Source organism: Erythrolamprus reginae, chromosome 3 (assembly GCF_031021105.1).
Source record: "Erythrolamprus reginae isolate rEryReg1 chromosome 3, rEryReg1.hap1, whole genome shotgun sequence".
Classification (NCBI taxonomy): Eukaryota; Metazoa; Chordata; class Lepidosauria; order Squamata; family Dipsadidae; genus Erythrolamprus; species Erythrolamprus reginae.
Genome location: NC_091952.1, coordinates 179,870,447 through 179,897,160, shown reverse-complemented (window position 1 = coordinate 179,897,160; position 26,714 = coordinate 179,870,447). Strand labels below are relative to the sequence as shown.

At 37.7% G+C, this 26,714-nt stretch overlaps 1 protein-coding gene across 5 annotated transcripts in view; it reads right to left on the bottom strand.

The window, feature by feature from the left end:
• The window catches only part of DTNBP1 (dystrobrevin binding protein 1), a 44,307-nt gene that overhangs the window by 2,089 nt on the left and 15,504 nt on the right, over positions 1-26,714 (bottom strand). For all 5 annotated transcript variants that reach the window (XM_070747322.1, XM_070747325.1, XM_070747323.1 and 2 more), the window contains exons 8-9: positions 3,575-3,730; positions 2,156-2,299 (exon numbers count right to left, since the gene is read on the bottom strand). In XM_070747322.1, the coding sequence (XP_070603423.1) occupies positions 2,156-2,299; positions 3,575-3,730 (300 nt within the window). The remainder of the gene's footprint in view (positions 1-2,155; positions 2,300-3,574; positions 3,731-26,714) is intronic.

Below are 26,714 nucleotides of genomic sequence, written 5' to 3'. Positions count from 1 at the left end.
TGTATTCTAATACCCAGGGGGAGCGGAAAGAAATCCCAAGACCAACAGATCAGCAACATTGAGGGCACTCCCAACTTTATAATAGCCCATTTGGTGGGAGTTCTGTCCTCTGGTGAATATCAGGTGTAATCAGCATGCTCTCACTAAACTCTTCATAGTTTCTGATGCAGCAGATCCCTGAAAAGGAACCTCGAACAGCAAACGGGCCATGAAGCTGGGCTGTCTTGATTCTCTGTCACCACTAATTGAAGAACTTGAGTTACAGGTACTCGGAATTACATCTGTCAATTTTAGGCACTTTTGCAAGAATCCGTGTTAGAGATAAAAATATGTAACTAGTTCAATATTCTTTTTTTTAATGTAGGAAATGTAAACAGGGCAAAAGAATGGGATTAAAGATTATAGTGCTTTTCATTCACTAATTATCTCTTCTCCAAGTTGTATTTCGTATTTTTAAAAACAGAAATGGTCATACTGTATATTATGGGAAGTTATTTTTTGCTAGTGAACCAACTAAAGAATCTTTCTCCAAATATTTTTAAAACGGAGAAAAAACAAGGAAGAAAGGACAGACATAAATTAGGAGTTTTCATAAAAGGAAGCCTCCAGCCAATTTTTAATGTGACTTCCCCTAGAGAGCAATTGGAGGACTCCTATTGGTGTCCATTAGGCCCAAATTTATTTGTTTTTTTTAAATCGGAACAATCTAATGTCTTAAGAGAAATGTTCTCTACGTGTGTGCCAAAAGCATCCTTGTCTCAGGAGCCTGAACTCCACAGAGTGGGTTTTGATTAGTGATCTTCATTTTTTGGTTAAAGCTAAAAAAAATAATTTTTTTTTGCCTTGTGGCTCCCTTAACAAATCTTTGATAAATACTAGGGCTTACACAGACTTTGGCTTTGTAGGGGGGAAAATGTCTTTCAGAACTTAGCATATGTCACACCCTTCAGCAACTCCTTAAACCAACCTGATTATTTTGCAGAACTGTGCTATATCTATAAGGAGAATGTGAAAGGATGCTGCTGCTTCAGGTAGTGGCTAACTAATACTATGAGAGAGAGTGGGAAAGCCCTGGGCGCTCTGAAGCACATCCAGAGTTTTGTATAACAAATGTGGTCTTTCCTCATAGCTCTTTTATCAATGCAAGGTGAACAAGGAAGAGAGATTCTTAAATGCAAAATGGCTTTAAATGTAGTTTCCAGTAGCTATCTTGGAATTGCATAGATATTAGAGAACCTTTTTCTGAACATACTATGATCCATCTTGCTGGGAAACCAGTTTCCTGAGATTCCTTATTAAGTGACACGTTCATGTGAATCAGCTGCAGCTTTTTTTTTCTTATTATATTGTGATAAGAAAAACAAACCTACTTAAACCTTTTAAGCCAAATTACGCAGCTCATCCAAAGAAATGTTATGTCTCCCTTCTGCTATCAGACAGGTACTCAAAGTATTACATACAATGTACCCAATTTCTGTAGGAAGATGTGATCAAACACCTGGCTTTTTGAAATACTATATCTCATATAAAATTAAGGATTTTTCTTTATAGCAATAAGACTTATATAGCTTCATAGTGCTTTTACAGTCCTCTCTAAGCGATTTACAGAATCAGCCTATTGCCCCCAACAATCTGGGTCCTCATTTTACCCACCTTGGAAGAATGGAAGGCTGAGTCAACCTTGAGCCGGTGGTGAGATTTGAACTGCTGAACTACAGCTAGCAGTTAGCTGATGTAACCTCCAGTGCTGCAATCTAACCACTGCGCCATCCCGGCTCTTATAAAAGTTCATTTGTGTGATTCTGATCTTGTTATAATTGTGTTGCTATGTTAATACTCTCATCTTTTGTATCTGGCTTATTTTAATATTGCTAATCTCAACTGGCGTGCAATTGAATCAGGGGCCCTGGTTTTATAGCTCCATCATTTCCTCGACGCTGCCAGTAGAAAATTTAAATTTCGTAAGTATAATGGGTGTTCTCTTATAGCATAAATAAGAGAGCCTCTTCTAAGCCCATATAGCAGTATGACATCAAGTACAAATTTTGATTACAGGAAGAAAACAAATCTCTTGATTTAAAATTAATCTATCCCATCAGAAAGTCTCAATTAGCTCTACTGTGTTTGTTCATTTAATACAATGAGAAACAACTACCTATCACAGCAGGTAGCAAAGAACTATCCTCTACTCCAGAATTAAGGAAGACATCTAAGGCTTCTTGATCCGACATATCAACGAGGTCCATTTGTTCCAACGTGTCCACATTCACTTCCATGGAAGACATGCTCCCTATTGGCTCTGAAATTCAAAATAAATAAATAAGTCAGCAAATTTACCCATATTTAGAATTCGTGGTTATAAAATTTAATTTTTACCTCCATTTTCTTCTCTATGCCTGAAAGGATGAATTGGGGCTTATGAGTTTCAGAAAAATACTTTGGAGTAACAATTGATTTGAAACCCATTATAAAAATTTGAGATAGTTTCTTCGAAGTTTCTAACACTGAGTCAAAAATAATGTAATTATAATTGAATGATTAGACAGATATTTATTTGTTTATTATTTATCAATTAGACTACTATACCGCCCTTCTCGAAGCAACTAGCTATCAAGTTCCGTGACTGAAACATTCTCTGTTTCCCAGAATGTTCCCTCTCTTCCATTAACATAGGGGTATCAAACTCAAGGCCAATGGGCCACAACTGGACCATAGGGCCATGGGGGCCAGCCTGGAAATAGTACAGAACTGGCCCTTAGTGCCTCTGCTAGTGAAAATGGGCCACGGGGGGGGACTGTGGGCGGCCCCCAGGCGCCCCATTTTTGGCTTGGACAAATGTAATAGTTAAATGGGGAACTAGAGTAAGAGCCCCATGCGTTCACATCCTGCTAATGGGCTCTCCCATCAGGGAGAAGCATAATTCTTTTTAAATTGCCTGGTTCCTTTGGCTAGAACCAATTTCTGATTAACCTTTTCTCTTAATGAGAATCAAGATACAAGTTACATTTCAGCAAGTTTCAGCTGTACTTTCTGCCATCTAGCTCACTCATTTGCAAGAAAATAGTTAAATAGGAGACATAAGCCATAACTTCTCTATTTACAGTTTGAAGCAATGCAAAATACAGTACATTAATTCCAGTATCTATTCCCAGATGAATAAGTGTCATAATGTCCTTTCTAGTCTTACAATTAGAGCAGAGGTGTAGGATAGAACACACTGTTTTTTAATTCTGATTTATACTTAATATCAACAAATCTCATTTCTTGAAAAGGAGTACCCTTGAGCACATCACTCAAGCTAACCTCTTTCAGTAAGATTATAGTATGAAAGACATAAAAAGAGTGTAAAATGAGGACCCGGATTGTGGGGGCAATAACCTAGCTCTGTTAAAAAAGTGCTATTGCTAATATGTTGTAAGCCGCCCTGAGTCTAACGAGAAGGGCGGCATAAAAATTGAATGAATGAATGAATGAAATCCAATGGAATGTTGGGACAGCTCAGTGGGTCTGCTTTATGATTTAGCTGGAGAGAGATTTACCTGGAGTCATAAAATGAAAAAAATCCAATACTTACCCCGTCTTTCAGCTATCTGTAGATAGCCTGTGGTGAGGTACTGTTCCATGTCCTGTTGGAAAGCTTCTTCAAAGAATTTCTGTCGCTCCTTTAGCTTCATTTCCTGGGAATGCTCCATGTCCAGCACTTTCTGAACATGCTCTGTATCAAGTTCAGCTGAAATGGGAAAATAAACGAAATACTCTTATTTTGGCACTTAAAGGATTTTATACACAACTGCATCTCAGTAAAGTCATGAAATTAAAATCAAAAATACTGTAAAGCAAAAAATTATATCTCAGATTTTGACATTTCTTCATTATACAAGACTTATTTCAGTGCTAGCTAGCAAAACAATTCAATATCAAATAGGTCAGATTTTTTAATCTTGCACATTAATACATCTTGGTAATTAACTCTCTTGTTGCATTCTTTGCAATGATTTATTTTCCCCAAAGTGTGAGATGCATGTATTAAACTGATTCTCTCCCTTAAAGTCGTCTTTTCAAAATGTAACGCTCTCACCCCACCAAGAAATATCCCCAAATGCCAGCAATAGCCACTTTCGTGATAACTTAAAGTCATCAGAAATATCTCTTATAATCCTTAGACAAAATAGAAAATCCTAAAGTAGCTCTTAAAAAGTTGCCTGCTCCACTGTGAATTAGAACATTTCTCAGCCAGGGACTTCACATTTAGGTTACAGTTGCTGCGTTCTGCTTTCATTCCATTTGCTTCTGTATTCTTCTACTTAGACAAAAAGCCCAAAAGCAAATGCTAGACCTACTTTATGGAGAACTGCAATTCTTTCTTTCTTTTTTAAGAAAAGGCTTACAGATTTCTAGATTTATCCCTAAAACTATAATAAAACCTGGTCCCTTCCATCTACAGTATCAGCAGTGAAATAAGATAGGAATTTTATGTAATCTTTCTGCAATTCCTAAACCTCTCAGTCAATCCTGCGCACTAAATCATCAAAGTGTGATTGGTTAGAAAGAAAACTCTTTATTAAATAGCCAGAAAAGAACGACCTACAGTACTTCCTCAATTAAACTTGCATATAATTTTAATGGACCCAGGAAACAAGAGTTTTAACACAGATCTAACCTATAATAGTTACAATTCTATTCTCAACTAAAATATACTGTAATCTCACAAGAAAAAAGCAAAAGAATATAAAACTGATACCACTGAAATTGTTTTTTAGCAAAACTGTCTCGTGAATATAGCATGTCATGAAAAGCAGTAGATAATCCTGAATAGGATTCCCACCTCACACAGGACCAGTGGTGAAATCTTCTGCAGCGAAGGAAGGAAAATACTTGTCAGCTGGAAGAGGAGGAGGAGGAGAGCAGCAGCTTCCCTGAGCATCCCTCGGTGGTCAGTGACTGGCAGAGACCTTCCATTTCCAACAAGCTGATAGCAGCAATGGGCAGGGAGACGGCAGCTATCCGCCCGATGTTGGTGCCTCCTGGGCTAGGCAATCGCCATACTCTTTGCACAACTTGCCAAGCGGATTCTTCCCCACCCCTTTCCAATCCATCCATGCCCTGACCTGAACCTTAACTGCCCGTCGGCTCCGCAGAGGGAGCCACCCAAAGCTCAGAAGCCTTGAATATGATTTGAAAGCTTGGGTGCAAAAAGGGGGAGAGTGTGACTGTCGAGGTGGGGGGGAGACTTCGGAAGCAGGTGACTCTTTGTGGAGACGGAAAAGGGGGGGGAGAATCTATTTAGCAAGTTGCACCAGGAGAGAGCACGCTTGTCAGCAATCCTCTCCCCAATGTGTCAGGCACCAATGTTGGGTGCTCAGTGCTGCCACTACCGTCACCCCAGAGCAGCAGCGGGCGGCCCTTGGTGGAGATGGAAAGGGCTGGGGAAGCATCTGCTCAGCAAGTTGCACTAGGAGAGAAGGCTCAGCAGCGATCCCTCTTCCCAAAGTGTCCAGAGCACCTTTTTGGCCTGAAAGAGGGCAAAGAGCATGGCGACTGGCTAGCCTAGCCACCACTCCTCTCAGCCCCAGAGCAGCAGCCGCTGTGTCTCCACCAAAGGCCACCTGCCCTTCACTGACCAGGCTAGGCTGGATGCCGACCTCGGAAGGCAAGTGGATGTGGGGGACTGCCGGGAAGGCTGCTAGCTTCCTTCCCCATGGCCAACCGGCCCCAACATGCTTCCCTGTCTTCTATATGGCGTTCTGCTTCTCTGCCTTCGCAGGTTGGCCATAGGGACACAGGGGAGGCCATGTGGGAGGCAGGCAAGCATGTTGGGGCTGCACGAAATGGAGTAGGGAAGGCAGACTGGGGTGGGGAGGGGAGGGGCAGTGGCAGCTAGGTGGGCCGGAACTTCGCAGGCTTACCTAGCAGGCAGATCAGGAGCGCAGCACTTCAGGCAGGCAAGCTGCAGAACAGAGACTGGGAGGGGCAGGGCAAACGAGTGGCGACCGGGGGACCGACTTGGGGGCGTGGCCAACCAGCCATTCCTACTGGTTCAGCGAACCAGGTCACATGTCCGCTAACAGTTCTCCCGAATCAGTCTGAACCAGTAGCATTTCACCCCTGGGTAGGACTCTGTATAAATGGGGCAGTGTGACAGTGGGATCCCACATCAAACTGTAGATCACATTGTGATCTCATCTGTAAGCTGAGGGCATATACCAGTTCAGTATCTAATCTTTTTGAATATAAAAAGTGGTTAGATGTCCTATACCAGGGGGTAGGCAAAGTTGGCTCTTCTATGACATATGGACTTCAATTCCCAGAATTCTTGAGCTAGCATGAGCAGCAGGAATTCTGGGAGTTGAAGTCCACAAGTCATAGCAGAGCCAACTTTGCCTACCCCTGGCCTAGACATTAGTATTTGAACATAGATCTTTTTAACATTTATATTTTATTGTGCTCTACTAATTTCAATGAAATATTAATATATATATAGCTAGTCCATGTATGACATGCCATATATATCACACATGGATTAAATAAATAAATACAGCACAACAATAATCGCTATGAAACTATCTATCAACAACTGCACTATAACATTTTAATTAATATTCTGCACACCTACTGTATTTACCTCTATAGTTACTGTGAAAATATTTTTTCCAGAAATAATAAAAACAACATTGTATGTATCTTTTTAGTTTGACAGTATCTAAGAAAACCTTTTACACTATTACATACATTGCACTTAAGACCAAGATTATTATAAGAGCATGATTTCTATTGCTGTTCCAGTAGTAGTGAATACTTTATATGTAACTCTGGGTTCTTGATGCTCTCTGAGTTTGTTTGCTTTATAACATCATCAGTGCTACTGAGTGTGGAGTTCATACGCAGTAGCTTGCCCTACCAGTACTGATGGAGGTTTGGTTTTCTTCTAAGTAGTTTCTTGATTAGGAAAGAGTTTACTGCTTGACTGCCTGGTGTTTGTTAATCCCTGCCAATATGAATGTTGGCTGCTGGAAAGAATGTATTCTGGTCCTTTTGTTGCCTTAGATTCCCCCCCCCCTCCCTCTCTTTTAAAGGACATCCCATATTACATAAATGTGCTTTATCTTTGTGTTTATTGATGGCTGGTCTATTGGAATGGCCTAGTTTACAGAAATTCCCTAGCTTTTTAAAATTTAGTTCAATCTAGGATATTCATAATTTCCCAATTGAAAGTATGGTCCATGTTGGTAAGATTAAGAAGTGTCCATCATGTCCTCTGATTGCTAGTTGGTGTTCATGGATGTGCTCTGCTACTCTTCTGCCTGACTGTCCTGTATAATTTATTTTATTTATTAATCAGATTTGTATGCCGCCCCTCTCCGCAGACTCGGGGCGGCTCACAGCAATAATAATACAATGTAAACAAATCTAATATTTAAGTTAATTTAAAACCCCAATTTAGAAACCAGTCATACATACTAGCATACCATACATAAATTTTATAAGCCTAGGGGGAGGGAAAGTATCAATTCCCCCATGCCTGATGACAGAGGTGGGTTTTAAGGAGCTTACGAAAGGCTAGGAGGGTGGGGGCAACTCTGATATCTGGGGGGAGTTGGTTCCAAAGGGTCGGGGCCACCACAGAGAAGGCTCTTCCCCTGGGTCCCGCCAAACGACATTGTTTAGTTGACGGGACCCGGAGAAGGCCAACTCTGTGGGACCTAACTGGTCGATGGGATTCGTTCGGCAGAAGGCAGTCCCGGAGATATTCTGGTCCAGTGCCATGAAGGGCTGTTGCAGTCCTATCTTCTAGATGACTCGTGTTGTGTTATGGAGTAGGGTGGGGTGGTAGTGTTGTGTTATGTTGGGTTCTGTTGTGTTTTGGACATCTGAGTCTTTGGGTTTACCTAAGATGCTTTGGAGGACTTTAGTTGGTTTGTGTCCTACAGTGATGGGTAATACTACGCAGTAGAATACAGTCTGTTGTTTCCGAGTTGTTCTTATCATTGCTAGTGTTAACCTTTTCATAACTTGTGTTAGCTGTGCTGTATTGGTCTGCGTGGTTCAGACTACTTTGAAAAAGTTGCGTGAGTATCCATTTTGCTGGAAGATGCGGTATAGGTGATCTGTTTCCTTTTCTGGTGTTTTCGGTTGCTGCAGTGCATTTGTACTTGCCTGGTTATTAATACTTATTCAGACAAGTGTAAACACACCATATTTAATCAGAACGTTTATATTTCTTAGTATTCGTCTGAATGTTAATAAGAAAACCACCACCTCCACCAATATTGGCACGACAGAAAGGCTGTTCAACGTAACCTCCTGAAAAAGTCTGTTCCAGCACAGGATGACAGAACTTGCACCCGGAAAAGAAGGGTATACGGGGCAACTTCCCTGGGGCTTTCCAGGGAGGAGTCAACATATTCGAGACAGAGGCCCCAAAATAAGACCTTGTGCAGTCCTGAACTGGATGAGGAAGGGAGGAAAAGGTCCACAGTAATCGCTCCCTAGAATCTCCCAGAGGGTATCAATTAGATTAGAAGGCTTTAGTCAGATGGGATTCTGTCTGTTAGGGCGCAAGGAAATAAAAAATTGGACTCAATTGGATTTCACTGCATCCATTTGGGCTTAGGCATGCCACTCATGTTCTTATCCTATATCTTCAGCAGACCCACACATTCATAAAGTTCCTCTACTATTTCTATGTCTTTCCTTAATATATATTTAATTTCCATAACACAATTTGGTTGATTTCCTGTTCTGTAGGTTTTGTTGTCTTAATGTGTTCCTCAAAATCCTTTTTTGGCATCCAGTTTGTGAACTAGATATGCCTGCTAAAATTAGAAATGCAGATATCAATGCCAACCTATTTTGCCTTGCATTTCATTGTGTATATTAAATACACAATGACAGCTGCTTCTCAGCAGTAGTATGCACATTTTAATACTCGTTTATGTTTACAGTTTTTCTATCAGTCTGCCAGGTTTATGCAGTCAATCTAGCTCTACTTAACTAGAACATTGTGATCAATGATATTTTCCATATATTTTATCATATTTCTCCTCACATGTACCTGTATTGTGACAACATTCATTTTTAACTAAGCAGAAGTCAGAATCTGTCTGACTATCTACTGATTTTCAATCTAGATTTTAAATACTAAATTTGATTAGTTTCAAAACAATGAAGTACCAAAGTATGCCTTTAATTCTATATATAATATTCTAATATATTTGTGGTTTTAGATTGCAGTTTTTACTATGGTTTTTATTATTTATCTTTAATATTGTGGCATAATAGGGGGAATCTGTTGTCTGAAAAGTATCATAGAAAATTCCTCTACAGCATTAAATAGAAGAAAGGGTATAATATATAATGAAGGAAATATACTGAATTGAAGGAAATATAAAGGAGGAATATAAAGGTCAAAACTAAAGCCATAATAAAACCTTTAAATAAGGACTCAGTTCTAAATTTCATGTTTAGAAATGCATTTCAAATTAATAATTAGAAAGAATTCCAATTATAATAAAAAATACAAGTTATACAAAATATCAACCTGGATATAGACTCCCTATGGTCCAAAGGCTTTCCATTGTGTTAATGTATCCTGCGCTACTTAATAGAATAAATGCCTTTTCAAAGAACATCTGGCTCCATGGCAATGACATTTAGCTTTCTTTAAGAAACGCCTGACATAACTGGCAGACATTTCCTAGACTTTCTCTTTGTAAAAGCAGTGGCATCTTGCAAAAGAAGGAAACAACCCTGCATTTCTGAAGATTTACTAGTAACATAACATACTCTACTAGCAGCTAAACAGTAGCAATCAGTTTTATCAAAGAAGTGCAAATGTTTTTCTAATCAATACAAACAAGCCTTGCAATCTTGTTGAAATGAGATTTCTCCACAGTCTATCTAGAAAGACAATCTGCCTGTTTAGAGTAGTAATTAACGTCAGCTCAAGATGTCAGCCTGTACTTTCACAGTGACAAGGCATTTTCTCCCCAGTAACACTTCTCAGCTGCATGTTTTGAAGAAAAGAATATGAAGAGCTTCCAAAGAAGATAAAAAATAAGGATTGGCCAAAAAAAAAAAAACTAAACTAAACTGTAATAAATCGGAGTAAGGAAATTTTGTAAGCACAATCTATATCTTTTCCTCTCAATTCTTTTTTAATCTATATAGTTGAACGTTCTTCAATACATAACATGAATTTCTGGATCTATCTATCTATCTATCTATCTATCTATCTATCTATCTATCTATCTATCTATCTATCTATCTATCTAGTTAATTTTTATGTCGCCCAACTCCCTAGGGACTCTAGGCAGTTCACAACCAAATATATAAAACATTCAATGCAAGCATCTAACTACAATATTCAACATAGAGGCAACCAAGCTTTCAATTATACTGACTTTTATGCCTATACTCATCCTATAACCCAGTGATTTTCAACCTTTTTTGAGCCGTGGTACATTTTTTACATTTACGAAACCCTGGGGCACATTGAGCGGGGGAAGGGTGGGGGCTAAAAAAAGTTTGGACAAAAAAATTATCTCTCTCTCTTCCTCCCTTTCACTCTATTTCTCTCTCCCTCCCGCTTTCTCTCCCTTCCTTCTTTCTCTCTCCATCCCTCTTTCTTTCTCTTCCTTCCTTCCTCTCTTTTTTGCTCTTTCTGTCTCTCCCTATCTCCCTCTATGTCTTTCTTTCTCTCTCTTTCCCTCCCTCTCTTTCTCTCTCTCTATTGCTTTCTTTCTCTCTCTTGTTCTTTCTCTCTCTCGCTCTTTCTCTCTCTTTCTTTCTCTCTCTTACTTTCTTTCTTTCTCTCTTGCTTTCTTTCTCTCTCTGAGCTTCACGGCACACCTGACCGTGTCTCATGGCACACTAGTGTGCCACGGCACACTGGTTGAAAAACACTGCTATAACCAAAGCAATCAGGGAATAAAAATAACACTATTTACAAAGGTCTCCTGTTCTGTATTTCAGTTTAAGACAATGGAAAAATCAATGCAAATAATTTATGCTGGGCCACGCAAAAGATACTTACTATAAAACTTTAAGATGTTTGGAATTTATTACTGAAAATCCTTGCCTCTATTACAAATTATCACAGACTCTTAAAATTGTTCAAAGTTGACAGGACCCATCCACCATAGCAGGGGTCTCCAACCTTGGCAACTTTAAGACTTGTAGACTTCAACTCCCAGAGTCTTAAAGTTGCCAAAGTTGGAGATCCCTGCACTATAGCATGGTTGTCAGCCTTTTGGCTTGTCTGGGAAGTATTGTATGAAGAGGAATGGTCTTCAGTCACATATAAAATATATAACACAGTTAATGTACAATATATAGAAAAAAATATATAGAAAAAAGAAAAAACCTCCTCCCTTTTCCAACACTTCAAAACTACAAGACATGAAATTGATTTTGACAGTACTAAATTAATTTCCAAAACAGAACACTACAGCAAAAGAATAATAATGGAAGCCATCGAGATAGAAAAATATCCCCAAAATATGAACAAGCGGGATGATACCTCTCGCCTACCAGACATCTGGAAACCAGCCCTCAAACGTAACCCAGCCATAAAAACAGAAACTAGACTCAGAACACATATTGCAAAACAATCAAGTAGCCTGCAAGCTCCAACTACTCAGGATATCACGCCTAATCAACAACCATTAACTAATCAGCATTCTTCAGCTACATCAACAATGTTTGTTTCCCCACTGACTCACCAGGAAGTTTCTACACAGCAGGCAATTGCTGAGCCATCAAACCACACCCAGCCATCAGTATTTATAGAAGGAAGGCAGCTTAGGTCTCGCAGTGTTCGCCTTAGAACAAGGACAGAAACACCAGCCTGAAGATGATGAGTGGGACCTCATCGAAATGTCGCCAGAAATTTCCAAATCCTACACGGGAAGAAACCCGAATATACCAAGACCATCATATATATATTATAGTGGGGCTGCACTACTACATTGCGGCCCATGAGTCTTAGATGCAAAGCCAGCTGGGTGATCTTGGGTCAATCACTCTCTCTTAGTCCTAAGAAGAGGGCAAAGGCAAACCTGAAAACATTACCAAGAAAACTGCAGGTACCAGGAGTCAACATCAACTTGAAGGCACAAAATATTAACAACCATGTCACATTAGAACAGTCCTTTATCTATGCATCGTATTTGTTAGTCATACACAAAATATTGCATACAGCTGAATATGTAGAATTCTGTGCAAATAAACAAACATATTCCCCTTAATATTGTAAAGAAACCAAGTAATCCATTAGTGAAGGGAAACCGTGTATAGTAATGGAGCTTTCTGTCCTCCTCTGCCAGTCCACAAGAACGTAAAATGTGTGCAGGATGATTATATATACAGTATTTGATATATGTACAAGACCAAAATAGTATGCAGAAAAACAAAAACATTACATCTTTTAGGGATTTCAGAATTGTTGGCATTTCTAGAATTAGTGGTGGCTTTACAGTAAACCAGTTTCTGTTTTAGATCTTGAGACAACCCCAGGTCAGCTGATAAATATGTTGCATTGTTCACCAAAAAATGTCAATCAAGCAAGAAGTGGATTGCTTGGGAGTTACATATACAGTGATACCTTGTCTTACAAACTTAATTGGTTCCGGGACGAGGTTCTTAAGGTGAAAAGTTTGTAAGATGAATCAATGGAAAAGCAATTAAGGCGTGCAAGCCCAAAATTCACCCCTTTTGCCAGCCGAAGCGCCTGTTTTTGCACTGCTGGGATTCCCCTGAGGTTCCCCTCCATGGGAAACCCCACCTCCGGACTTCTGTGTTTTTGCGAAGCTGCAGGGAAATCCCAGCATCGCAAAAACAAGCGCTTCGCTGGCAACGGAAGTCCGGAGGTGGGGTCTCCCATGGAGGGGAGCCTCAGGGGAATCCCAGCAGTGCAAAAACGGGTGCTTCGCTGGCAACAGAAGTACAGAGGCGGTGCATCCCAGTGGCGGCGGCTTGGGTTTGTAAGGTGAAAATAGTTTGTAAGAAGAGGCAAAAAAATCTTAAACCCCGGGTTTGTATCTCGAAAAGTTTGTATGACGAGGCGTTTGTAAGATGAGGTATCACTGTAAATCAATTCAGCTAATGGGAAGGTATTCTTAAAAATTAAGCTAATACCTCATAAGTCAAGCAAAGAAGCATGTAATTATAGGATGACAACCAAAAAAGCTAATTATCCCAGTAGGCAACCATTTAAAAGGACCTTTTATACTTAATTCCCATTCTGGCCTTCCGGAAGAGAATTAAGATCTGGTTCTGTCAACTAGCACAGGGATCCAATAGTGACATACAACCCTGGGTTTCTGTTGGTTTTTTAAACTTCTTAATTTCATTTTTTTTAAACTTTGTATACTGTATTTTGTATACATTTTAAGGTTGTTATTTGTAAATTAAATCAGATAGTGATATGCGTGGTAGATAAATTTGATTACTAAGTAAACAATAAAATAAAATAATACTTTGGCAGATTTATATATAAGCTGTGGTGGCAAAGTGGTTAGAATGTAGTGTGTTGCAAGCAAACTCTGCCCACATTCTAGAGTTTGATCCTGACCAGCTCAAGATTATTCAGCCTTCTATCCTTTTTAGTTCAGTAAAATGAGGATCCAGATTGTTGGGGACAATATGCTGACATTTGTAAACTGCTCAGAAAGTGCTGTTAAGCACTATGGAGTGGTATGTAAGTCTAAGTGCTACTGCTATTTTTATGCTATACAGTGATATCTCGTCTTACGACGTCATACAAACTTTTTGAGATACGAACCCGTGGTTTAAAATTTTTTTTGCCTCTTCTTCTGAACTATTTTCACCTTCACATTTCGCTGAGGCTTCCCTCTCTGGGAAACCCCACCTCCGGATTTCCGTTGCCAGCGAAGCGCCTGTTTTTTGCAGGATTCCCCTGCAGAATGGCAAAAACGCGGAAGTCCGGAGGTGGGGTTTCCCATGGAGAGGAACCTCAGGGGAATCCCAGCAGCGCAAAAACAGGTGCTTCAGCTGGCAAAAGGGGTGAATTTTGGGCTTGCACGCATTAATCGCTTTTCCATTGATTCCTATGGGAAGCATTGTTTCATCTTATGAACTTTTCACCTTACGAACCTTGTCCTGAAACCAATTAAGTTCGTAAGACAAGTTATCACTGTATAAGTAAATAAGGCTTTTAAAACAACAAATAAAAGTGAATGTGAGTATTCCCAACTGAGCTTACAAATAAAGTTAGTGCTTCCCTGGAAGGGGTTTTAGTATCTCTTTATCTTCTAACCACACAATCAAAAGGAGATTTTGCAAGCAAGGTGTCAAACAATACCTGTACTATTAATGAAGTAGAGGGCATTATCCTTTATAACTTCCACTGCCCCATTTAAAATGGGATCGGGGCCAAATTATTGATTGTAAGTGAACTCAACTGATCAACCTCAAAAAATTGAACTGTTGTATTTGCTCTGCTATCATTGAAACCTAAAAAGAAACTTAGATTTGGTTTGGTTTTATATTGCTGTAACCTTTTTACATTTCTATTTTTGCTATTTTTATTATTTTACTTTACAATATTTTACTGTTTTTAATTATATTTCATAATATATTATTTATCACAATCTATGAGTTACAGCAATGAATTTACTTACTAATTTACCTTTGAAGAGGAAACATCTAGTTTATAATGTAGCAGGATATAATTAAGCATATATTTAGCCATGGAATACACTTTCTTTAAAACAATTATGTTTATATGGTAGTTAGGAGATTCCATAGATATGGAACATGACAATCTACAATACTTAGTTTCTTCCATTAATCTGGAATTATCAGTTTCTACATTTTTAAATAGAATCACTGACTAATTCTGATATTATATTCAATACTAGGATTGTTTTACTTTTTTTTAGTCATTCTCAAATCCCACTGGCATGACAGAACAGTGTGTTAAAAGGTAGCAAAAAGAATGAATATTACATTTTCCTGTTACAAAATCAGTTCTGTACATATTGTTCCAATTTTTGATTAATATTTTATAAAATTTCTGCTTAGTAAAAATAGTAGTTTTATTCTTCATATTTCAGTAACTAGGCGTAATAGAAAATTAGTAAAGTGTTATGTCAAGAAAAGAATACAGTAACTTACTACAGCTCAATTAAAGATCACAACTATTACATGGTTCAGCTGCTAATTTAAATTGCATAAAACACTTTCTGGAAAACACAAGACTTTTGATAGCCCATTAGCGGTCTACACTAGAAGTGTTCATGAATACCCTGGCTTGATTCAACTTATTAAGTGCATCTTTTCCAGCATTATTTCAGGGAGGAGGGACTTCTGGTACAGGATGACACAAAGCCAAGTATACAAAAAGCATTATAATTCAGTTCCAAAGTTATTAAAACCACAGATTACAGTAACTTTTCCTTTCAATAATCAATGGGGAAAACTCCTGAGAATACCACAGACAGGCAAGAAAACAAATAAATGAATCATCAATCAAATCAGCCCATAATTCTCATTCAAGGCACAAATTGCCGGGCTCAAATTTGGATACACTATGTAAAAACCTAGCTTTCTGGAGAAAGGCAGAAGTAAAACAAAATAAAGAAGATGATAATCAGCAGCAAACTGGATGGATTCAGTTACAGAGATGATCGGGGATGACCATTGGAAGAGATGATCAGAGATGACCATTGGAGATGACCATTGGAAGATGTAAGAAAATAACTGGCAATAAGACTGTCATGGAGGTAATCCACCTGTGTGATTGCTCAAAGTCAACACTGACATAATGGCACTTAATCCTTTGAAATTTATACATATCCCACAAGCTCCTTCCTCCCTCCTCAAGATATCATCTTAAAATTTAAGATATCATCTTCAAAATTTATGGTATCATCTTTAAGTGGGACAACACTGCAATTTTGACATTGGGGTGCCTCTTTTATTTTTTTAAAAAAAGAATATTGCTATTAAGGAACATTTTAATTGTTCCTTTCCACTACATCATATAACAATCCTTCCTCTTTGTTGTCTTTCAGGCTTCTTCTAAAGATGGTTGGTCCAGAATAGAATTAAACCTGAATCCAACAGGAAACAAACTATAAGCTGAATGTTTCAATGCAAAACCCTTCTTCCAACGCAGACTTTTGACAATTATCAAACCTGCATCATCCCAACTCCAGCTCATGTTAGGGAGAGCAACTGGTGAATGTTTGCTTTCCTTAACCTGTCCCACATTAAAAGTGTTACGATAGCAACAGTCTTTTGTCTCTTACCTCATAGAGAAAAGGGACTGGGCATTGGGATAGTGCAATTCATACTGACTTGTTTTTCTGTCAATTTAAGGATTGAAGTAATGAATGTTGCCATGCCCATAAGCCTTCACTCAGAGAAAGCAAAGCACTGAAATATATTATCGCTCTGACATCTTTTATTCTGTTATACAGAAATAGAATAACAGACTTGGAAGGGACCTTGGAGGTATTCTAGTCCAACCCTCTGCTTAGGCAGAAAACCTTACACCCCTTCAGACAAATGGTTATCCAACATCTTTTTTTAAACATCCAGTGTTGGAGCACCCACAACTTCTGGAGGCCAGTTGTTCCACTGATTAATTGTTCTGTCATGAAATTTCTCCGTAGTTCTAAATTGCTTCTCCCTAATTAGTTTGCACCCATTGCTTCTTGTCCTATCCTCAAGTACTATGAGAATGGCTGGTCTCCCTCTTCTTTGTGGCAGCCTCTGAAATATTGGAACACTGCTATCATGTCTCCCCAGTCCTTCTTTTCATTAAACTAGACATACTCAGTTCCTACAACTGTTCTTTGTATGTTTTAGCTTCCATTCCCCTAATCATCTTTGTTGCTTTTCTCTGCGCACTTTTCTAGAGTCCCAACATCCTTTTAACATTGTGGCGACTAAAACTGAATGCAGTATTCTAAGTGTGGCCTGACAAAAGACATTATAAAGTGGTATTAACACTTCCCATGATCTTGATTCTATCCCTCTGTTAATGCAGCCTAGAACTGTGTTGGGGGTTTTTGGCAGCTGCTGCACGCTGCTGGCTCCTATTTAAATGGTTGTCCACTAGGACTCTAAAACCCCTCTCACAGTTACTACCATTGAGCAGGGTACCACATATACTGTACCTGTGCATTTTGTTCTTCTTGCCTAAATGTAGAACCTTACTTTTTTCACCATTGAATTTCATTTTGCTAGATCGCGCCCAATCTTCAAGTCTGTCAAGATCCTTCTATATCTTAAGCCTATCTTCTGGAGTGTTGGCTATTCCCCTCATCCAAGTCATTGATGAAAATGTTGAAGAGTACAGGGTTATCTCTACTAACTGAGCTAATAGTATTCACTCTGCATATAATAATAATAATAATAATAATTATTATTATTATTATTATTATTATTATTATTATTATTATTATTAATTGGATTTGTATGCCGCCCCTCTCCGTAGACTCGGGTCGGCTAACAACAATGATAAAAACAGCATGTGACAATCCAATAATAAAACAACTAAAAACCCTTATTATAAAACCAAACATACACAAACATACCATGCATAACTTGTAATGGCCTCGGGGGAAGGAATATCTCAACTCCCCCATGCCTGGCAGTATAAATGAGTCTTGAGTAGTTTACGAAAGACAGGGAGGGTGGGGGCAATTCTAATCTCCGGGGGGAGTTGGTTCCAGAGGGCCGGGGCCACCACAGAGAAGGCTCTTCCCCTGGGGCCCGCCAAATGACTGTTTAGTCGACGGGACCCGGAGAAGGCCAACTCTGTGGGACCTTATCGGTCGCTGGGATTCGTGCGGTAGCAGGCAGATCCAGAGGTAGTCTGGTCCAAACCCATGTAGGGCGTTCATATATTTATGAACCCTCACAAAACAGTACAGAAATTGATATTGTGTTATGTACACACAATTCTCTATCAACCCACTTCCTTCAGGCTTCACGCAATCACGAATGATTATGGGCAGTTACAGGCACTTCAAAGTTCTTTGTATTTATAACGCTGTATAGAAGCACTGGCATCAAGCATCTGTGCTAAATATTTAATAAAGTTTATTAAACTTTCAGCATGCTTTTAGAATTCATACTTTAGAAGCATGTCCAAATTGGATCTCCAATGTAAGACCATGAATCTCTAACCATTGATCTTTATGTCCTCTGAAACATGTATGCCCAGAAATCAGAAAGGACTACACTCCATTTTGATTTTTTTTTTAAAAAAACTACTGTATCTAATCAGAGCAAGATTGAGTCCAGATTGGCAGTAATAAGAGTTCAACTTGTTTTATTCATTATACACTTTTTGCAGCAATTGCAAAGAACACTTCAAATAGGATGTAATTATGAGCACTGCAAATGGGTTACATTAACACTACTCTGGCGCCCGTACCTCAATAATTCCATGGTTAGATCAAAACTGAAACATGGCATCTAGTTCTAGACACTGCATTTTATAAAAGAGACCCAGATAATTTGGTGCAGATTCAGAAGGATGGTGAGGAGGGCAAGCCCCAAGAAAAATAATTAATAGAATTGCCATGTGTAACTTCCAAAGGACACACAGAATAATACAGTACTTGCAAAGATGTGTAAGTCTGTTACATGCATGGTTGAGTGGATCTGTTCTCTTCTGAAATCAAGAGTAGAACAAGAAGCTAAGAATTCAAATCAAAATATAGATGCTTTAACTGAATATTGGGAGATTTGTTCTGTAGGAACTGTTAAACAGCAAATTAGCTAAGGTTATATTTGCCCCTCTTTGACTGCTATCTCCCAACAGACCATATGAACTAGACAAATGTTGACAGTCAGTGTACTGTATATAAGCCCTTTTTATGTGTTCCTCTTGGCTGCTTGACAAAATACTTCTTTCTCCTCAAGTAGCTTTTGAATATTCATTTTTAGAGAGCATTTTGTCCAGTGAGGTAACTAAATTTGTGCATATTTCAATTCTACATTTTAGACTAAGAACACTTTCTTATTGGCTTACCCCACCTAAACAACAATCTTTTTTAGAACTGAACAGCATTAATAAATAACTGAATATAACATATGACAGTTTATCTTCTGCTATATAAAACTGTTACAATGAAACTAAAAAAAAATTCTAAATGGTTAGAAATAATTCAAAATGTGACTTTTAGACATGAGAAAATTTACCAGTATTATATGTTTTAAGTGATTAAATAATTCATGGTAAATTATTTTTGCATTTTGAAATTACACCATCAAATGCCATTAGAAAAAACCCTGAGGAAGTCTAAACATTTATTGCTCTTGAGAGCTGTTGCTTGAAAATGCTATCTACTATAGTATTGATTGCATTAAAATATTCTCTACAGAAAGATGACATATCCAGCTTAGATCAACCTTTAGTCTTGCTTATGCATTTATAAAATGCCATCTTTTTTTAATGACCCTATTCTAATAGATCACTTGAAAGGCAATTCTGCCTGTGGCTCAGCTCTAAGCATGGGAGGAAATATTCATATACAAAACAAGGACTTTTCTAGCATTGTAAACACAGATCCCACTACAAGAAGCATTTCATTTATATACCATGTTGCCATGAAAAATGGTTATGAACTACCAGATCCAAGCTATTTTACAGCTACTAAATCCGAAAAAGTCCTCCAGCCATGCTCCTACCAAAGCATACTAAAACAATGCCATTAAGTAGCCTTAAAATACAATTTAACAGAAACACATTATTTCTGACTATTGGGTCCAGTACAGTTCTTTAATGAATCAGTCGTGTCTAGCCCTAATAAGATTTTCTTTATATAACTATTAAATAGATCTTATTTCACATACAGGGATACAAATTTATATTAATACATAACTTACATCATGATTAGCCTAGATTTATGTGTGTTCTATTAATGAAATTAATTTTGTCATTAAGGAACCCTCTTTCCCGTTTATTATACATTTTCCTATTTTATTCAGCTTTAGTTACATAAAACCAATGGCTAATTTCAGGATATAGGCTAAAATTAAGGCAGTTTTTTTAAAAGCTCAAAAATATATTTACACTTTAAATTGGAGTCTAACACTAGCTTAATAAATGACAAGCTTCCATATAATTTAATAAACTTTCACCTGCAATAATTACACTAATTATTTGCCATGGTTCCTGAAGAAAACGTAGCAGAAGGAATGGGCAAGTAAACAGAAGCACAAGCACAATAACTGGTCAGGTGAAACATCCAATTACCGAGCAGCTCTAGTGATGTACATCTTTCCCAATCTGAAAAAAGAAGAATGATTCTATACATCCATTCTGCCTTCTCAAAAAATGATATACCATTTTTCAATGAATCACTCACAGAAAATGAAGACTTACAATCCCTTCCTTCGAGTCCTGCTCCCAAGCTGAAAGCAAGCTGCTAAGAGCTGTAGTATCAGAGAACATACCACATTCTGTGGAAGAAGGGGGTGAAAATACAGTCCTAAAGAATGTGTCATCTTTCAGTTACCTTTAGCTTAACAAAATATAAAACACAGTTCAACTTAAATCACTGCTGAATAGGTATTAGTTTCAAAAACGGTTTATTTTGCTTGTATCTTTAAAATTATCAATAGACATGATTTTTTTAATAACCCTACAAGGAAAAATTATGAACTAGTCTTAACAGGAAAGCATTTTCCTCCTTTGCATGAATATAAGCAATAAAAATGCACTGTGCTAAATAAATAGCTAGATCCAACAACATTCAAATCCAGGGTTCCTTTTAATCTAATAGGAGCAACAGATATTTACATTCTTCTTTTGGGTTAGCTATGCAATAGGAGCTTTCTGGTTCTTTTTTTTTTTTTTTCCAAAAAGGAAAGTTGCCAAAATATTTCATGTACGTATGTATACTCAGAAAAAAGCCATCATTCCTTTCAAAAATGTTTCCTGAAAATGAGAATCATTAACTGAAAATGCCATGATCCTAATAGCCGCCTAATAAAGTTAGTTGCCTAAATAAAGAGCAGGATCTAATTGTTAAATAGAGCACATCAGAATGTATATGGAAAAGCAAATCCTTTTAAAGAGAAAAAAATAATATTCCCACATTTCAAATTGTTTTTTAAACACATTCTGCAATTCTACACTTAAGTAGTAATATATGGAAGCTCTAAATATGAGTCACAATTATTTGCATTAATTAAATTGAAATATTAACTAACAGTTTTAAGAATCTTTTTATGTTAGAATATCATTTCATTTTTGCTAGTGTATCATAGTGGAGACAGATTTTATAATATATACAGGACAGGAAAAAAACAATACTTTCATGGATCTTTTCCAAAAGTTTCTTGGCTCCAAAACCTTGAAAAACAAAATATGCATAGCCTTATTCAGTTTACACTGAATTAAAATAGACAAATTTCCTAAGCATTCATATTGTTAATATTAAGAATAAAATTCACAATTCCAGGTTGTTGTGATTCCGTCTGAGGCCCCTCAGGGAACGGCTGATCCTCTGCCGGCTTCCTGCTCAGAGGGGGAGGATGAGGAACAGGAGGTTCAGGCAGACGGGGAGGAGGAATCTCAGGCTGAGGGAGAGGGAGGACAGCCAGAGTCCCCCGAGAGGGAGCTCTCCCCAGCAAGCAGCCTGGATTCCTTAGATGAAAATGCACAAGCAATCATCGATCTCCGGCAGAGAAGAGCAACACAACGAAGGGGACAATTAGCCAGGTACTTTCAGCACTAAAGAGGCAACAGCTGGGTTTGGGTGTGGTGCTCTCTGGAAAGGCTGAAAAGGCAGACCCACCCTTCCTGGCTTGTGGAGTATTATCTTTAGGAGTCCTGGGACCTGGCTGTGATCTTTGGCGTCTTGGAATTCTGGTTTGTGACTTTGAATACTGAAACCTTGGGGGGGAAAGGTGTGGGTCTTATTCTCTACAGTGGTGGGTGTGCCAGCAAGAAGTCTGCTGTATTGTCTGGCCATCAGGACTCTGCTGTGAAGTCTCATAGCCTGCCTGTTGGGAAGAACAGGTTTTTCTCTGTGTTTATTTTTCAAACTATAAAGTGCTTTTGCTTTTACCAGCGTGTCTGGCTGCTTTTTCCAGTTGGTGTTGAAGTCTGGGGGCACCCAGACAGAACACCAGGTGTTGGTTATTATACCTATAAAGCCCTACATGGCTTAGGACCAGACTATTTATGGGACCATCTCCTGCCACATATCTCCCAGAGACCTATTAGATCACACAAGGTTGGCCTTCTGCAAGGCCTATCAACTAAGCAATGCAGGTTGGCGGGCCCATGGGGGAGGGCCTTCTCTGTGGCTGTCCCGGCCATATGGAACCAACTACCCCTCGATGTCCGTACTGCTTCCACCCTACTGGCCTTCTGAAATGCCGTGAAGACCTGGCTTTGGTGGCAGACCTGAGGCCCGTGAGTGTTACATCTAATCATGGCCAAACTGTGAATGATTGGTATGTATGTGTGTCTGATTGGACAGTTTGTCAAGGGTTTATTAACTGTTAGCATAATGGGTTTTTTAATTGTTAGTATAATGGGCTTTTTACTGTTTTTACCATTTATATTTGACTTTTTAACGCTGCATTGTTATATTTATGTTGTAAGCCGACCTGAATCCCATGGGCTGCATAGAAGTTAAATAAATAAATAAACAAACAAACAAAGAAACAAGAAAGCTAAACTTTGTTGGGTGTATGAAAGATTCTTTAACTGACAGTTTAATCTATTCAAGTGATTAAGGAGTAGAAGGCAATTTTAATCAGTAATGATGAGTTAGACACTGTGATTTCCTGGGGTTAATTTGGCTTTCATGTATTAACATACTGAATGAAATATAAAATGTTGAAAAGTCTTATTTCAAATAACAACTGGCAGTTTCTATTAAATTAAGTTGTTCCATTTACTTCAGAATTTCAAAAAAAAACCCTTCAGGAATCTTGTGGTAATATGCATTTAAACAACTGTTTTGATTTCCAATCAGCACAGAGTTTGTACATGATAGCATTAGCTTTCACAAACTATAGTCCACTTTATAGGGTGCATGAACTGATTAAATGCTCATGCACAAATGGCCATGCTGATATGCAATTACTGCTAAATAAGGCAAAAGGCTACTGACAGAACAGAAGCTGGATGATTATTTTTCAAATGAAAGTGCCTTTTAAAACAAGGGGTTTTTCTCCACTATCTCAATCAAGTTACTTTCAAAAGGACTATCATAGCAAAAACACAACTAAGAATTATACAAAAAATGGCAACAAATCATAGGTAAAATATAGTTAGCTTCATTTTGTTTTTCAGTTCAGAAAGATGAAGCATAAAAGACTACATTATGCAAGATAAAGATATAAAGATATTAGCAATAAAAATATTTGTAAGTGGCAGCTAAAGAGGAGCCTAAGAATTGAGGAAATAAACATGTCAGTTTGTTAACTAAATATTTTAAAAATTAGTTTCCTCAGATAAATTTTCAGCCATGAACATATACTAATGCATGTGAATGTTATGAAATGAAAACTATTATAAACAATGATAAGTCCTTGCTGATTGTGATTTTGATATCTGCTATTCTGTGAAGTATAGATTGATGCCAGAAAATACAAGGCTTTTCTTTTTTCTTTCTTTCTTTTTCTTTCTCTCCCTCTTCCCCTCCCCCCTTCTCTCCTCTCTCCCATTTGTGTCTCTCTCACACAGTATAACCAAAAAAAACCATTAACCACTAATCATTAAAATACACAATCATATTTCGGAAATCCTAAATACACTTTATATGAACATGATGGCAAATTACAATTCGAGCTAGCTTGTAAATCTAATAAGAACAGTATAAGTGTATCATTAGGAAAGAAATAATATAAACAGCTAGAATCAGCTAGGAAACTTCTGCCAGTTTTCAATAACAGTGCCAATTAAATTCAACAGGAGGTAGATAAAGATGTTCAAAGACCACATGCAGACTACAAGGATTGTCCAAACCTTAAACAGATGAAATTTATATAGCAAGTAGATTTGTATCATGGCTACTTCAGACTCTGGAGAGAAATGAATAATCAAGAACAAAGAAACTGAGCCCACAGAATCATCCTTAGGCAATCCTAACCTCTTTTCATTGTTCTGATCCTGAATGACACATTTTCCTCTGACTCTTAAGACCAGGTTTGTTAAATTCACGGCCGGTGGGGCCAGATGCATCACATGATTGCAACACTTACACCCAGTTTAGCAAATGGGGGGAAAGTCCCAATAAGTCAATTGACACTGCTGTGATGACAAGAGTTTGACACCCCTGCTTAAGATTCTTATTACTAGTATTGGATTTTGTTATATACTATTTCATTGCTGTTGTTAGCCGCCTCGAGTCTGCGGAGAGGGGCGTCATACAAATTAATTAATTAATTAATTAATTAATTAATTAATTAATTACATACACACACACATACATACATACATACATACATACATACATACATACATACATACTGTGCATGGATGAGCTGAGTACTGCTGGAGCACTAGAGCATCTACACATAGCTTTGAGAGCAGCAAATTCTTTATGAGTTGCCACTATGGAGAAGAGCTGGTAAATACCTGGCTGAGAGACTTGGCAGTGTAGATCATAAAGGCATATAAAGTAAAGTAGTTCAGTTCACTTGAAACAATTTTCATGACCTGGTTGTCTCATTATCCAGAATCTTAGCCTTACTTGGATTTCTTGACATAGTCTGAAATGCAATCATGCTTTTCACCTAATCTCTTAAAGCGCAGCACATTATTTCTGCCCTTGCTTTACATAAAAGACTGAAATAATCTTTTTCCTGCAGTGTTTCTGGGAACTTATTTACATGCTCAGTCTTGGTCAGTTCCTCTCTCCCTCTCCCTCTCCCCCCCTCTCTGCCCGTGCAGAATTCTGACTTATGAGAATCTTCACTTAATCCTTGATATAATCTTCAAATGAACATCAGTGTAATACTGTGTCCCACTTGATCCCTCTTCCTTGCATAATAGCAGAATTACATAACAGCAGAATTGCATAATAGCGGAAATAGAAAGATTTTTTTTTGTTTTTAAGGATACTATTCATGACAGCACTGTATTCCCTCTCAACAGAAGTCAATTTTGGATAGCAAACATTCCCCTGGCAATACTGGGGAAAAAACCTCTTCCTTTTCTAGTAGGAACTGTCTTTGTAAATTTTAAACACATTTAGTGTTACTATTTACTGCTTTACTGTTTTAATGTTTTTATTCTTTTTCTTTAAGCAAGATGGGTGGCATACAAGTGTAATTTAAAAACTGGGTAAGAATTCAAATGTCTTGTTAAAATGCAATATATTTCCCCTTTACTGATTCATCGGAGGAAAGGGGTATTTGTTATTTCAAACTTTCAGCAGGCAAACAGCAGGAATACAAATGACACAACTACAATGAAATTTGATTCACTAAAATCTATTGTACAAGAATTTTAAAAAAAATTATTTTACTGTAAATAGCAAATTTGAATATATAAGTACCGGTATAAACTCTATGAAAATACTTCTGACATATGCTACCTCAGTTTCAGAAATTATTTTATTCTTTAAAATGAAAGTATAACACTAAATCATACTAACATTTAGCAATATAGAATCAGATTTACTCTCTCATTGCCCAACTTAATAATGGTCTGTGTTCAAAATTGTTATACTAATTCATATCAAGCTCCAAACTAAAATCTATGTATAATATACTGTATATTGAAGTTTGATTATATTGGCTGTTTTAAAGTAAAATTAATCACTTATTAAAGAGAAATATCATGTACTGTATATTCCTAATAACTTTAAAGGTTACATACTTTTTTTGCATAAATTTACATTTTCTTCCAATAATTTTTGAATTGATGTATAATACAGCTAAACCAAATGTTCTATGTAATAATCCTGATAAGTAGACATTTCCATAGAGCATAATACCATTCAGTTCTACCTCTCTGTTGACAAAATGAATTCAGCATTCAAGACCAGCCAATATGCTCATTTCTCATATCTTTATTTATGTAATTCCCTGCAATTGGCACATAACACAAGCTCAACACTCTCCAATGATTTACTTTAAAGTAATTGAACAAGAACTCATTTAATAATCATTTAAAGTTATGACCAAACACAGAGGACTTACAGTTGCGGCCATCATAGCATCCTCATGGTCACATGGTTGTGATTATGACTGCACTGTTGCAGTTACATGATCACCATTTGAAATCTTCATTGCCAGCTTTTGACAAGCAAAGTTAGCAGCAGCTTTCAAAAAACAATCACATGACCCTGGGTCACTGTGACTTTCATTATTTACCTCATAAGGGCTACCATTGCCATCATAAATCATGTGAAATCATGCTTTACAACTGCAACATTTAGTCAACAGTTGCCAGTCCCATTTATTATTATTAAACTAAAACTATCTCTATTATCAAAATCATTATTGCAACTGTGAACACAACATACAGCAAGGGAGAGTTATCAAGATCTCTATCATGGTAGCTACAGCTGAAGCATATATGTGATATATATCTTATTTATTACTGGCACCAAAGAAACTTACATACTTTTATTTTTACTCTTTACCTATTTCTTGTGCAAGCCTCAAATTTGCTTCAAAAATATTTCAATATTTGGGATATATGAGGTGGGAGGAAAAGTAAAGCAGCCGTACTGTTTGGCAGATGGCTCTTGCTTTGGGGAAAC